This window comes from Mixophyes fleayi, chromosome 8 (assembly GCF_038048845.1).
Source record: "Mixophyes fleayi isolate aMixFle1 chromosome 8, aMixFle1.hap1, whole genome shotgun sequence".
Classification (NCBI taxonomy): Eukaryota; Metazoa; Chordata; class Amphibia; order Anura; family Limnodynastidae; genus Mixophyes; species Mixophyes fleayi.
Window position 1 is genome coordinate 36,550,171 of NC_134409.1, and position 15,578 is coordinate 36,565,748.

The following is a 15,578-nucleotide window of genomic DNA, read 5'->3' on the forward strand; positions in this document are numbered from 1 at the left end:
CTCCTCTTTGTTTCACAGTGTCACAATGGCAGCAACTCATATACTACATTGCGATACAACCCTTTCTAATACAAAAATGAATATAGTTGTGTACATGAAATGTAGACTTCCCAACATCTATGTACTGCAAAATAGAATTCTTTATATATCATGTTCCCATTTGATATCTTAAAAGGTATTCCACATTATGACGTTAATTGCAATTAACATCTAACAAAATAGATAAGACATTGATTGTTTTAGAGCATTGTGGGTCACATGTTAGAGGTTTGGTGGCCAATACTCAGGTCATTACCTACACATTTTAGGGCTCCCTTATTTCTCCTTGTAATTAGCCAATCAGTAAATATGCTCTCATGCTTCACACAAATCACACTTGTTTATGTGCTGCATTATTACAGCTGCTTATCTAAACACTGGCCACTAGAGGGTGCTCTTCAACACTGTCTTAGCATTGCATGCTCCATGATATTCACAAATATCACAGAGAACAGGGTATGTCATCTGAAGCAGAAAGTTATTCAAATTAGTCAGCCATGGCTCATCCCTGGGCTTGTATATGCATTAAATGGAACTTTTGTATTTCCCTCTTTTTTGCACCTTGTCTATGTTTGTATCTGTTTTTACTGTTTTAGGTGATACAGGTAAACAAATATACAATGGTATTTGACTTATTTCTTTTTATTTTGATTGTCTCTTTGATTTATATTTCATTCTTTTGTTTTGCAAATGTTTAACATGTAAGTTTAAAAAAATTCATAAACACAACAGTCCAGAAGCAAAACAGTTCAAGTCCATATCTTCTTTGCATTTATAAAGTGAGTTTAAAAACAAAATGTGAATTGTTTATTCGCAGATGGGCTGTAATTCCTATGATGTATCCTGCATCATATCTTTTCAATGTGCCAAGCACAGCCTATGTTGCTTTATCTTGTATGAATCTCTTCATTGGCATAAACAGCAGTGCCATTACTTTCATATTGGATCTCTTTGAAAACAACAGGGTGAGTAAAAGTAACTGTGAAAGGTTTATGAATGTAATCAATAACAGCCAATCAGGCATTTACCTTCATTACCATAACCTGTCTTGCACTAGACTGATTAAAGTTAATATCTGATTGGTTGGCTACCCTTTAGTCATGCTTTCTACAACTGTCAATATATTAACCTAAAAGTTATTTAGTAGGAAAGCGAAACAAGAGTTAACATTTTATATACTTATGTTTCCTGTTCACAGTTGCACATAACTATCACATGAAGGGGGTTCATTAGTAGTACTTCAAATGAAATAAATAAATAAGATTGCACATTGCATTGTCTCAGAACCCATTATTGACAAATAAAATATCCAAATTGATTTAAAAAATAGGATTCAAAATATAAGAAAGTTATGTATTTCATTTAAACTAGCATGAGAACAATATAAATATATAATATAAATATATAATGGGTAAACATGAGATATACTGTATGCAGATATTATTTCATGTTGGGTATAACCGATGGTTAAGAAAACAAATACAATACATCAGCAACTTTCTCTCTTCTATAGAGAGTGCAAAACAGATGATGCACTGGATCAGTGCAAGTGTCACATTACTAATATAAATAATTTAATTACATTTTAATACATTTAATGCGGTATATTTATTAATAATGTCTGGTGACAATTGATATGCATCACTGCAAATTTTAGCAAATACATAATGAAGCACTGCTGTAATTTATCGTGCCGAGGCTGTTCTGGGGGCCCCGGCGAAGATACCCCCTCCTCCAAGAAGATTTTTTTGCTATTCACCGGCAGCCTAGCACTGCTGGTGCATGGTGGTAGTGCTATGCGCACACACATAGCACATTCACAGGAGCCAGATCCAAGCTAGAGAGGCTTCAGCTGGATCGCATTGTAAAATATAAGTAACACAATCCGAAGATGATGTTACTTTGTTGTGAAAAGCAACACAGTGGCTTAGTGTTAGCACTTCTGCCTCACAGCACTAGGGCCATGAGTTCGATTCCTGACCATGACCTTATCTGTGTGGAGTTTGTATGTTTGCGTGAGTTTCCTCCCACACGCCAAAAACATACTAGTAGGTTAATTGGCTGCTATTAAATTGAGCTTAGTGTCTCTCTCTGTCTGTGTATATTAGGGAATTTAGTCTGTAAGCCCCAATGGGGCAGGGGCTGATGGAAGTGAGTTCTCTGTACAGCGCTGCGGAATTTGTGGCGCTATATAAATAGATGATGATGATGATGAACTTAATAAATTAACTTGTGCTGCTGTCCCGATAGGGGTCTATGGGGACAGCGGCAAGCTCCATTAATGGGGTGAAGGCCTGAGAAATCTCTGATTTCTCCAGTGTTAAAAGTTTTTTAAATAGTAAAAAGCTGTGAAAGAGCCTGTTGCTAGCGTTTACACCGGCATTTCGACTCTTCCCAACTTGTTCAAATAGACCCCTATGTAGTTAAAATGGGTTGTATGTGCATTTTGTGTATTGCCTTTACCTGAATATAGTACACGTATATACATCCGTTACCCATTATTTAGCAGAATATCTAAAAAAAAAAGCAAATAATTCCTGATTCTCTATGATTGTTATGCTCACAAACATGGTCACCAGGCGACTCTTCCTACAGTCACTGTGAGGAGCTCTGTTACACAGTTCAATGAGGAGGGGGATGCCAAAGGAATTCACTGGGTAATTTTAAATGTTGTTTGTTATATACCCTTAGTGGCAAGTATCCCTGATAATAGATTCCATACCTGTGCAGTTTTTTCACTATTATTAGCATCTGTGAAATTAAACTTTAAAAGTCATTAACAAACTGCAACATTTGTGGGTATACAGATAATTTTGTGTGCAAAAATTAATTTTTACTTTCCATCTTATACCGAAAAGTGAGCAAACACACATTCTGGATTTTTATACAGCCCCCTGGAGAACTGGTTATTAGAAGACCCAGTCTGCTATCTCCTACGACCACCCCTTCATTAAATGCAACTTTTTTTTTTTTCCTAATAAAATACTGCCTGGCTTAGCCTCATTTATATCATACAGTTTACTGTTTTTATTACATTGGTCAAAATGTGCCAAAAAATGTACTTTCATATACAAAGCATGTCTGGAAGGTGCAAATGGTGTTCCATTGTATAGCATCATTATCATCATCATCATCATTTATTTATATAGCGCTACCAATTCCGCAGCGCTGTACAGAGAATATTGTTGTCATTCACATCAGTCCCTGCCTCATTGGAGCTTACAGTGGTAAGTGGTTAATGTCTTCCCTAACACACACACACTATGGTTAATTTTGTCAGCAGCAACTTAACCTACTAGTATGTTTTCTGAGTGTGGGAGGAAGCCGGAGCACCCGGAGGAAACCCACACAATCACAAGGAGAACATACAAACTTCACATCCCTCGATCGGAATCGAACTCATGACCAAAGCGCTTTGAGGAGGAAGTGCTAACCACTGAGCCACTGTGCATAAAACGAGGCTTAGTTTCTACCTTCTTCAGGGTTGTGTAAAAAAAAATTATGGGATGGAGAATAACGCTCTGCGGCCATCTTCAATACATGGAACACCCCCTGTGAAAACACCCTCTCCACCCCATTAATTTCATGTAAATATCTAAACAAAATGTCATTTTCTGGACACAAGTGGAAAATGAGGTATATGACTGCATCTAACCCACATTTAGTTATCAATACCCCTGATCCGCCCAGCACTTCCAATCAGAACATACAAGTACTGCACTTCTATGTATATACAGACACATTTGCGCAAAAATAAGCTAATGATGCTGCAAAATATTTGTATTACTGGCCACATTTAGTAATTTCATAAATGGCCCGGGTCTTCTATATAGATACTAAAAGTGGGACTGTGTGTTCAAAAGGTTGTGTTTTGGAATATCTAACGAATGCTAAGGTCATCTTGTTTTGCATATTGTAACAATTTAGTTGTTCATTTGTTAGCTGATGTCTGTTTCAATGCTTTACTATTTAATTCCCTCTAGTCTTTGTTAAAGTTCAACGAGAGGCTGAAGGATATACTATTAATCTTCCCACACTTCTGCCTGGGCCGGGGACTGATTGATTTGGCGATGAATCAAGCCGTGACTGACGTATACGCTCGTTTTGGTGAGTGCAAGGCTAAGATTCCCTTATAGCTAAGTCTATTATACTGTACTATTATGTCACTGCTCTATAGTGACATGCAGATCAACCTGAGACCCGTGAGTCATGACAGTGTGGTTAAGACGTCCATCATTTTAAAATGATAAGTCCAGGACAATCAGGTGATTGAATGAATTCTGGAAAAATATGTACTGGTGGGCAAAAGGGTCCATCCTAAGAAAACAAGATACAATTGAACTCTAAAGTTTGAGATGCTGAAAAGTTATTTTGTGCGGATATCGTGCGGATTGGTGGTCCAGTCTATATGTAGGGCATGTGGTGTATTTTTGGTTGTTTATGAGGTCACATGTTCATATAATTGAGTCACTGGTGCACATGTCTGCACATAGCTAGAAGTGAGGGCAAAGTAGTGATGGAGCCCTTCAAAACATTGCTGGGGGACCTCTGGGTGTAACTACAGCCATATGACTGCTCTGGAGCGCAACAACTTAGGGGGCTATAGTCCAGAGTAAAAACTATGCTTCCTAACTATTGCTGTTGCTGCCTGACAATTTCTAATTACATCTCAGATAATAAGCATTTTTGCTTTTATGCTTGCTTAAAACCATGTTTTATTGGTAATGTAAATGCACAATAATGATGCAGGGGCTGCTTTGCAAAGGACGCAGCTGGCAGCCTTCGCAGACAAGACTTCTCAGGAGAAGCAGAAGCTTATCATCCAGATGTGGGACAATAAGATGTGTTGCAGTAATAGCCAGTCCCGAAAGGACTGTATGAACAGTGGAACACCCCTCTACTGTTCACCCCCAAGCAAATATCAAATGGTCACTGTAGACAGCCAACACTCAGCCTTGTCCCTGGAAGTTATCAGACATCACTGGAGTCCTGGCTGGTGAGAAAGTGGTGGCTGCAGGAACATCAGTCACCTAAAGATGAACTGTCCTACAACCCAAGAACTTCAGACTAGTGTCTCCAATCAAGTTCGAAGCACAAATTGCTTGCCTGACTAGTGGAGGTGAGCCCACAGAGACTTTTTACACTCCAGTCAGCCCAATGGAGTGAGGCATAGAAGTTAGTGACTCATCATAAAGAGTAACTTGTATGGCCAACAGGCCACCCATAAATAAGTGGAGGCACCTGCAGCTGGTCCAAGTGGGACCTTGGCAGGGAGTAGGACTGAGCAACTCTGTGACCTCAACCACTGTGGTGAACCCCCACCTTGTTGACTCCTGTGCAGCAGTATTGCAGGGTTGTACTGACAAAGTAATAGTGGTAAATGGACTACAAATAGAAGCTCATGACAATGGTATGTCTTGAATGGGGAGCTGGCAAAGAGATGTGATACCTTGCAGTCATAGATGGCCTCTCAACCGATGTGGTTGTGGGAAACATTGTCGGCCCAGAGATATGGCCAACATATCCCTGGGCCAAGAGCTGTTCACTGCAGGATAGTATATAGTGCTCAGCATGCATGAGAATGAGACATTACTAAAACAATATGTAAGGTTAGGGAGATCATTACTGCCATTGCATCATATGAAGGCAGACCATACTTGTATATAGGTTGCTTAGTCTACAGTAGACACAATTGGCATTGGATAGGGTGGTCCATATGGGGCTACTGCTCCTCCAACCTTTAATCTCTCTTCCAATCACCCCAAATAATATCATCATATCCCCAGTGCTATCACTTATTATAAAACAACCAGACCAGGAATTATGATTCATAGTCAGATAAGGTAAGAAAATAACAAAAATAGTGGGAAAAAACACTTGTTTTTACTACTATGTGCTTTTGGGGAACCTGCTTCTTCCACTGAACAGATCTCAGTCTGTGACTTCCTGGTTCCTTCTATTCCTCTGTTCATATCATAACACTGCCCCTGTCACATGCAGGCCTGTCCGCACCAACACAAACATAAGAGGACATATCGCTACCTTCCACAAGTTCAGCACACTTGACTGCAGTAATACTAATTGTTTGTATTGGGGGAGTCATATTGCATCTCAATTTGGAGAGCGTATGTGTGTGTACTAAATGCATTTCATACATGACTTTTTGAGAAAGTGAATTTAGCTTAGGATCTGTGAGAGCTTTATGTGGGTTTCATATAACCATCTGTTTTCTGTGTTATAAAATTGACTGATGGCTGTATATTGGTTTAAAAATATATAAGGAATATCCATGTTCAAATTAGTCATTTGTATGTTAATATAATTAGGATTTTTCAGAAGAATGTCTGTATATTAAAACTTTTCAGGGATGTGGTTGCTCTTTAATAAATTTAGTGAACAGTGGTAGAATTCTGGGGTTTAATTTTTAATCAATATGCTGGCCTTTGGCATGGGAAAAATATTTAATTCTACAATTTGATTGTCAAATACAGTATAATTATCATAAGTGTATATTTCCAGTAATTCGTTTGGATCAGGAATAAAGTGTTCTATTCTCTGCTTTTTTTTCCAGGTGAGGAGCATCTTACAAATCCTTTCCAGTGGGAGTTCCTTGGGAGAAATATATTTGCAATGGCAGTTGAAGGAGTTCTGTACTTTGGTTTTAATCTCCTTATTCAAAACCGTTTCTTTCTCAGCACATGGTAAGAGTCTGTATTGTACTATATAGTAGCATAAAATAGAGCTGTATAACATATTTTAGATTTTTACATGATTTTCCTGGAGCATTAAAATGCTCAATATTCAACATAAAACAGTATCTTGTAACATATATATAAATATATATAGTAACAAAAGCAGGCATTTAGATGGCAATATGCAGAGAAAGCAGGAAAGTAAAGTAAAACATTTGTGCAGCAATGCAACTAGATTGAATGTAAAGACCTATGTGTAACAAACAATAGTTTAAGTTTGGTTAACTTAAATGCAGAGAAATCCTTCCTCTCAGCAAACAGACAGGGTGTGTCTCTTTAGTGCAAACAGAGCCAGTGATGGAGCGTTTCCTTTTAAAGAGAAGGTGGGTGTGTCACCTGTCCATCAAGCTAAGGCTGGGGGAGAAGTATCAGGTATAAAAGCTTGTTTGTATCATTTGTGCACTGAGATCAACTCTGGGGAAGCTGGCTGGTCTTGAGAGAGCTGAGCCATGTCTAGCTAGCGTTTAGGGTCTCCAAGTATTGCTGTGAAATCTGTACGGTGTCAAAACATTTACCATCCTGACAATAAAACTACATAAAAAGAAAGAAGTTGTTTGCGTGTGCTTCAGCAGTAGCGGGCTCTTGCCACAATATATATATATAGATATATATATATATATATATATATATCTATATATATATATATATACATTTATACACACATATAAATATACATATATACACATATATACATATATATATATACATGCATATATATATGTATATATATATATATATATATATATATATATACATATACATGTGTATATATATATATATATGTGTGTGTGTATATATATATATATATATATATATGTGTGTGTGTGTGTGTGTGTGTGTATATATATATATATATATATATATATATATATATATATATATATATATATATAGACTTTCATATCATTCTGCTGAATGCATTAGGGCTGCTTCGAATAAGGGGTACAAATGGCCATTGCTTACCAACATATGTATTTCATAAAAGGAATGCTTTACAGAAAGCAAGGATAACATGCTGTCTTAAAAAGCTTTTTCTGGCTTAAAAAGCAATGTGCAATATAGAAAGACATGGTTATATTTTGTCACTAACAATATAAAGGAACATGTTAATATTTTGTTTTGGGATTAACCCTCCAGTCCTTAACTAGCAGGATGTCAGGGGTCCCCTATGTGATTTGGGAGAAGCTCACCCCTGCAGGTACCTGCACTCCTATGATACTCCAGGGCTCACAACCTGGAGTTTCAAAGTAAAGTGCAACAGATGGAGATTGTCGAGTCAGCTGACTAGGACAAGCCTCATTGGCAACCTCCATATGGCATGAAGAACGCCAGGTAGGGTCCAGCTTTTCTGCTGGTCTTGTAGAACACCTGGTTCACTGCAGTTGTGGGGACTTAAGATCCAGGTTAATTTGGGTCTAATAGCAACATGATAAGCGTACAGTATATTACACCACAAATTATTTAATTAGTCATTAGTTTAGAAGGTTGTGTGCTGTATGTCCTACTTACCTTGTTGAAGAGGGAAGGTCAAGCAGTGGTCTCCTTCTGTGGCAGCAGTAAATTGAGCATTTAATACCGCAAGAGTTACATTTACTGTTGGCAGGTTATTGTGAGGTCAGCAGGACATTGTGACATCACGTGAAGTAATGCAGAAGTCACATGACATGCCTTTAGCTGGAACTATAAAACCAGTCACTGCAGGGATAGTCAAACCTCTTCACAGACACTTGACTAAAGTACACTTTTTCCAGAATACTGCCTATGATTAATCATTAGCAACCCCAAAAATATACATATGAAAAATAAAATACAGCACCTGGGAAATGTGTAACAAACTAGTACATTTTATCCATCTGATATAATGAGTAAGTCTATAGGTTAATAAATCCCGACTGCCAACTATAATGATCAAATTGATAATAATTAATAATTATTAAAATATTACCAAATTAATTTGCAGAAGATTGGATTGGTTATGAAAATATAAATAATAATTCTTGGTACAGTAAAAAAGCTGAACAGCAAAAATAAGAGGAATGGTCTCAGTACGTGAAAGTATAAGGGATACATAGATGTATCATATCAACTACCATATTTCATATAACATATTCATATAAGGATGAAAGGGCATTAGAAACTGAAGAGTTACAAAATCAGAAAAGTTGATATAGTCTGAAATAATTATGGTTCCAATCACAAACCGAACCAAAGGATATGACAGGAGTCAGCACTTCTGGTTCCTCAGAATAGAGTTAAGTGCCTGTAATTTTGCAGACTTGCAGGTGATATATAGAGGGGTGAGTACACAGCAGGGGTAAGTAGCCAGCTCCTCACCTCATCATCATCATTTATTTATATAGCGCCAACATATTCCGTAGCGCTTTATAATTGGGGACAAACACAGTAATTAACAAACTGGGTAAAACAGACATAGAGGTAAGAGGGCCCTGCTCGCAAGCTTACAATCTATGGGACAATGGGAGTTGGATACATGAGGTTAATTCTACATATTGCATTTTGGTCCAGCCAGATTGCAAAGGTAAAAAAAAAGCAAAAACAAACAGGGATTAGTATGTTATATGATCCAGTCACACAGCAATGTTTGTCAGAGGGTTGTTGTCTTGTGTGAATTGTGTAAAGGGTGGTAATAGGGTAACCTAGTAAGGTTACGAGGGTGGTTGAGGAATAATATAAGCTTGCCTGAAGAGGTGGGTTATCAGAGAATGCTTGAAAGTTTGTAGACCAGAGGAAAGTCTTATGTGTGAGGGAGGGAATTCCATAGAGTGGGTGCAGCCCGGAAAAAAGTCCTGTAACCGGGAATGTGAGGATGTAATAAGTGGAAGAGAGACGCAGATTTTGTGCATAATGGAATTGTCGAGTTGGGAGATATTTTGAGACAAGTGAGGAGATGTATGTTTGTTGATAGCCTTGTAGGTTAGTAAAAGTATTTTATATTGGATTCAGTAAAAAAAGAGGCAACCAATGTATAGACAGACAGAGTGATTCAGCAGAGGAATATCGATTTGCAAGGAAAATCTAGCTGATGCATGCAAAATAGATTGTAGGGGTTTGAGTCTGTTTTGAGGAAGACCAGAAAGAAGGGAATTGCAATAGTCAATGTGAGAGATAAGTGCATGAATGAATGTTATTGCAGTGTCTTGTGTGAGATATGTGTGTATTCTGGAAATGTTTTTTAAATGTATGTAGCATGATTTAGATATAGAGTCAGTGTGGGGAATAAAGTATAGTTCTGAGTCAAGGATCACACCTAGGCAGCGAGCTTGTGGGTGGGGTTTAAGGTCATATTGTCAACAGAAATAGAAATGTCAGGTATGCTCTTGTTGGTGGGTGGGAATATTATTAATTCTGTTTTAGAAAGATTGAGTTTGAGTTGGCGAGATGACATTTAAGATGAAATGGCAAAAAGGCAGTCAGTTACACGGGACAACAAAGATGGAGAGAGATCAGGAGAGGATAGATCACCTACTGAATAGGAATGCCTAGTCCCATATGGTTAGGATTAAGGCGTCCTCTCATAGATTGATAATATGAACTGCTTATACCAGTCTGGAAAGTACCACAACACAAGGAGTTATCTGCTTTACTTGCCTCCTATATATCTCATCAATAACTAACGCATTGTGTCATTAAACATCACATTCTCAAAGAGGATCAGTTAATCAAATAAAGCAAACCAATTGTTTTATCAGAGTTAGAACTTCATCTAAGCACAGTATGTTCTATCATCAATATGTCAGTTAGGAATTCTTGTTTTCACAAGTGTTCTTCTCTATAATCCGTATTATAGGTTTTCAGAGCCACCAAAAGGTCAAATTGTAGGTGAAGATGAAGATGTTGCACAGGAGAGACAGAGGATCTTGAAAGGTGGAGGGAAAAATGATATATTAAGACTAAATGAATTAACAAAGGTAAAACATTATTATTTGAGAAGATGGATATGTTTTAGTTTTAATACACATATCTATTTTCATCTTACAACATACATAATAATAATGATAATATAAGTTACCGTATGTAGAAATCTGATAGAAATGTGTTCTTGTGTCCACTGGGTTCTAATTGTTATTTAGCTCTATCGGTAAGGCTACCATCTTTTAAATAGTAAACCAGAATAGTGTTTGCAAATAAGTTTTTATACTGACTTTTACATTATGCTTGAGAGAAAAAAAAATGAATTATTCAAATAATTTTGCATCTTAATGTTTTATCCTTAACACAATATTTACAATAATATGTGTTCTTGCCGTAATATATTATTCTTACCATAATATTTATTCTTACTGTTTAGACAGTATTCACTGTAAACATCCAAGGAACATGAAGAAGGGAGAGCAGTCTAATATTTATATAGGGACAGTGAGCATATCCCAGGAATAATCAAACACTCTGGGGGGAATTCAATTGACGGTAAGATTTTTTTTCCCCCGCAGCGTTAAAAAAAATAAATAAATATCCCACACAGGTTTTTATAGCAACTGTTTTTCTTTAACATAGCGTTAAAACTCGTGCTATTCAATTGAAAAAGAGGGAACGCTGCCCCCGCGCGTTAATCATTGGTGTTTGCAAGTTTTTAGGGGAGTGAAGGGAAGTTTTAACGCAGTCATGTATAACACAAAAAAAAGGATTGGCATACATTTTCATACATTAGATTGTATTTCACAACCTATTTATTTGATAATATCTACATTACAGTACTTTCTTTAGCATATTTTTTTTAATTCACTATTTTTTACTATAGAATCATCTATACCATGTCAAAACACATTAGTACATACATATTTGCCAAATACATACATAAATATATTTAATTAGTGATTTATTTATTTTTTTTTATTTATTTATTTTCCATCATTTTTTCACATAAAATCAACTTTTTATTGTTATGCATTACTGATAAACATAGTTTATCTTTTTTTTTTTTCATTATTACATGATTTCAAATAGTTTTTACTAGGTTTTTTATTTTTAGCACACCCCAAAGAGGTGCGAGATAAAACAGCATATTGGCCTGTTTAACGCGCCGCGTTAAAAAACAATTGAATAGCTTTTAAAGCAGCGGCCTCTCAACCACCCTATTCTTTCAATAGAACTTCTACTGGAGCGCGAGAGGACCATGAAAAAAATTGGATTGAATCATGGGTAAAGTTAACCCGCTCGAAAATTATACAAAACAGCATTAAAATGCCTTAACGCGGTGTTAGAAAAAAAATCTCGCTGTCAATTGAATTCCCCCCAGAGTGCCAACTTTATCCCCATTAAACACCTGTTTCTAAAACCATATGTTCTAGGTAATGATAAAAATTTTGGATACAAGTTAAATCATTTGTTGAGTAAACAAAATGTTGGCACTAAAAATATAAATAATACATAAAAACGGTAAATAAAAAAATAAAAAATCTGATTTTTTTTTCTGGATGAATAGAGCTTATTCCACTCAATAATGACTTGTATCACTTGTTCTGATGGTGCACAAAAAATTGGTCATAAATAATGTTATTCATTTTCATAAAAAATAATAAAAGTAATGTGTATATATATATATATATATATATATATATATATATATTTGCAACAGAAATACAAGCAGGGCGCCTTTCAGTGGTATATTAAATATGCAACATGGGATAGAGCAATAACATGCGTACCGTGGGGAAAATAGAGTTGAGTCTTTTTGGGAAGTAGTGGAGTAGTCTTTGCTGTACTTGTAGTCCTCCAGAACTCCACCGATCAGTACAAAAATGCGGAAAGAGCAAACATAGTATAACTCTGTGGTATTTTTGGTAGGGGCAGTATCACCAGTAACCCCACAATCCTATGGGGTGTGTGGGATTGGTATCCCAATATTACCAATTTATATGACACCCATATAAGTGCAACACAGAGAAACATATAAGTCTGCGTACCATATATCCTGAAGTATCCCACTTCTGGAGAAAATTAAAACATGTGCAACACCAATGACTTCACAGTCACAACCTCATTCAGATGGCGAAATTGCATAAGATTGAAAAAAAGGAAGATATTTTGGTATGCATATAAAACATTTTAATAAAATGTAATAAAAGCACTCACATGAGGTACTGGACAATACACTGGATACAGCTCAACGCGTTTCGTCTTGCACAACTCAAGACTTCATCAGGAGCATGAGATATACATGTACCTAAAATTAGAGCTATTTATAGTATGGCCACGCTAATTGGCACATGCGCGGTGACCGCCACTCATCGCGCATGCGCGGACAATAGAAATAGCTTTATTGTTACAAATATAGATGACAAACAAGTAAACTCGGAAATGAGCTATTAAATGAATGAATAATCAAAATAGATAGGTTGATATAGTATAAGAGGTCTCCTATAATTATATATGGACCTTTTTTGAGATGTTATATGGACTTACGTTATCTAGCGTTGCTTATAGCGGATCCATGCTGAGTTGGTACATACATTGCATTGGTCCGTCAGCGCGCATGCGCCAAAACAAAATAACTTTATCGATAGAGTCAATATCTGCGCAGCGTGAGCCCGTCAACGCGCATGCGCCGAAACATAAAGCAACTCTTACCAATACAGATACCTATAGCAACTAAAATGGGACAAGAGACCCATATGTGACCTTAGAGAATGGATTTTCGAATTGGGCACGATAACTCCAGCAGGTCTTAATGAGAACTACGAAATAGCCCCTTTTTTGTAGTTACTCAAAAACTGGCTTCTATTACCTTCTATACTATATTTTACTACAGGTTTTTCATTGGTCTACTCCCCTCTTAAATCAAAATACCGTGGTAATGATATTTTTTAAACTGTTTTTGATATATATCCACTTAATTATTGCGGTTCATTATAGTTTTAGTTACTATGGAACCTAAAAAATTTTTTAAAACTATCTTTGCTATATGTATATATTTCCTGGTCAGATTCTACTTAATCATTGTGGCTCATTATGTTATAGTGATATCTTGGTAGCACAGTTGAATACAGTGTGAATTATATGTACAAATGAGTATGATCATGCTATACTTCTGGCATTGGTACTATTCAATTATCCAAATATAAAACTATTTACAATAAGGTGCATAGATGCAGGGCATAGTCTATTAACTTTAGATGTAATTTATCTAGATCTAATGGATATACATCTTGATAGGTAGGATTCTAGTATTTGTGGTTTACTGATAACTTAGTACTTTATTCCATTCTCTAAGGTCACATATGGGTCTCTTGTCCCATTTTAGTTGCTATAGGTATCTGTATTGGTAAGAGTTGCTTCATGTTTCGGCGCATGCGCGTTGACGGGCTCACGCTGCGCAGATATTGACTCTATCGATAAAGTTATTTTGTTTTGGCGCATGCGCGCTGACGGACCAATGCAATGTATGTACCAACTCAGCATGGATCCGCTATAAGCAACGTTAGATAACGTAAGTCCATATAACATCTCAAAAAAGGTCCATATATAATTATAGGAGACCTCTTATACTATATCAACCTATCTATTTTGATTATTCATTCATTTAATAGCTCATTTCCGAGTTTACTTGTTTGTCATCTATATTTGTAACAATAAAGCTATTTCTATTGTCCGCGCATGCGCGATGAGTGGCGGTCACCGCGCATGTGCCATTTAGCGTGGCCATACTATAAATAGCTCTAATTTTAGGTACATGTATATCTCATGCTCCTGATGAAGTCTTGAGTTGTGCAAGACGAAACGCGTTGAGCTGTATCCAGTGTATTGTCCAGTACCTCATGTGAGTGCTTTTATTACATTTTATTAAAAAATTTTATATGCATACCAAAATATCTTCCTTTTTTTCAATCTTATGCAATTTCGCCATCTGGATGAGGTTGTGACTGTGAAGTCATTGGTGTTGCACATGTTTTAATTTTCTCCAGAAGTGGGATACTTCAGGATATATGGTACGCAGACTTATATGTTTCTCTGTGTTGCACTTATATGGGTGTCATATAAATTGGTAATATTGGGATACCAATCCCACACACCCCATAGGATTGTGGGGTTACTGGTGATACTGCCCCTACCAAAAATACCACAGAGTTATACTATGTTTGCTCTTTCCGCATTTTTGTACTGATCGGTGGAGTTCTGGAGGACTACAAGTACAGCAAAGACTACTCCACTACTTCCCAAAAAGACTCAACTCTATTTTCCTCACGGTACGCATGTTATTGCTCTATCCCATGTTGCATATTTAATATACCACTGAAAGGCGCCCTGCTTGTATTTCTGTTGCAGTAATCCAATTTGTCCGGACTAACCATCTGACGTCAGGCTATTGAGGCTGCCACTCTTATAAGAGTCAAGTGATCTTCATATATTGTGGATACGGGACTTTACTGTCATAAACTGTGTATATGTATGTGTGCATATATACATATTTTATTTTATTTTATTATACTACTTGTAAGTGATCATGCTGTGGTGATCAGCGCCTGATATATCCTCTATTTGTTTTCTAATATATATATATTTATTTATTTTTTTGTTTTATGCAGATTTATGCAGGCAGACAGACCCCTGCCGTGGACAAGCTCTGCATTGGTGTCCGGCCTGGAGAGGTATGTATCAAGAAAAAGGGGAAAGGGGAATGTAGAGGTAACACAGATTCATGTGCCCAATCCTTTGGAATATGTTTAGTCTTTGAAATTTGTCCTTCTAGAATTTTCGGCAATTCAGTGAAAGATTAGTAACATTACATAAAACATATTAGATTTGTCTAATTATTATTTATTTATTTTA

The 15,578-nt window shown here is 36.6% G+C and overlaps 1 protein-coding gene across 2 annotated transcripts in view; it reads left to right on the plus strand.

Annotated features, from left to right (window-relative positions):
* ABCA4 (ATP binding cassette subfamily A member 4) overlaps positions 1–15,578 on the plus strand; it is a 157,506-nt gene that overhangs the window by 121,307 nt on the left and 20,621 nt on the right. For both annotated transcript variants that reach the window (XM_075182349.1, XM_075182350.1), the window contains 5 exons: positions 857–1,004; positions 4,023–4,146; positions 6,611–6,740; positions 10,600–10,720; positions 15,335–15,397. In XM_075182349.1, the coding sequence (XP_075038450.1) occupies positions 857–1,004; positions 4,023–4,146; positions 6,611–6,740; positions 10,600–10,720; positions 15,335–15,397 (586 nt within the window). The remainder of the gene's footprint in view (positions 1–856; positions 1,005–4,022; positions 4,147–6,610; positions 6,741–10,599; positions 10,721–15,334; positions 15,398–15,578) is intronic.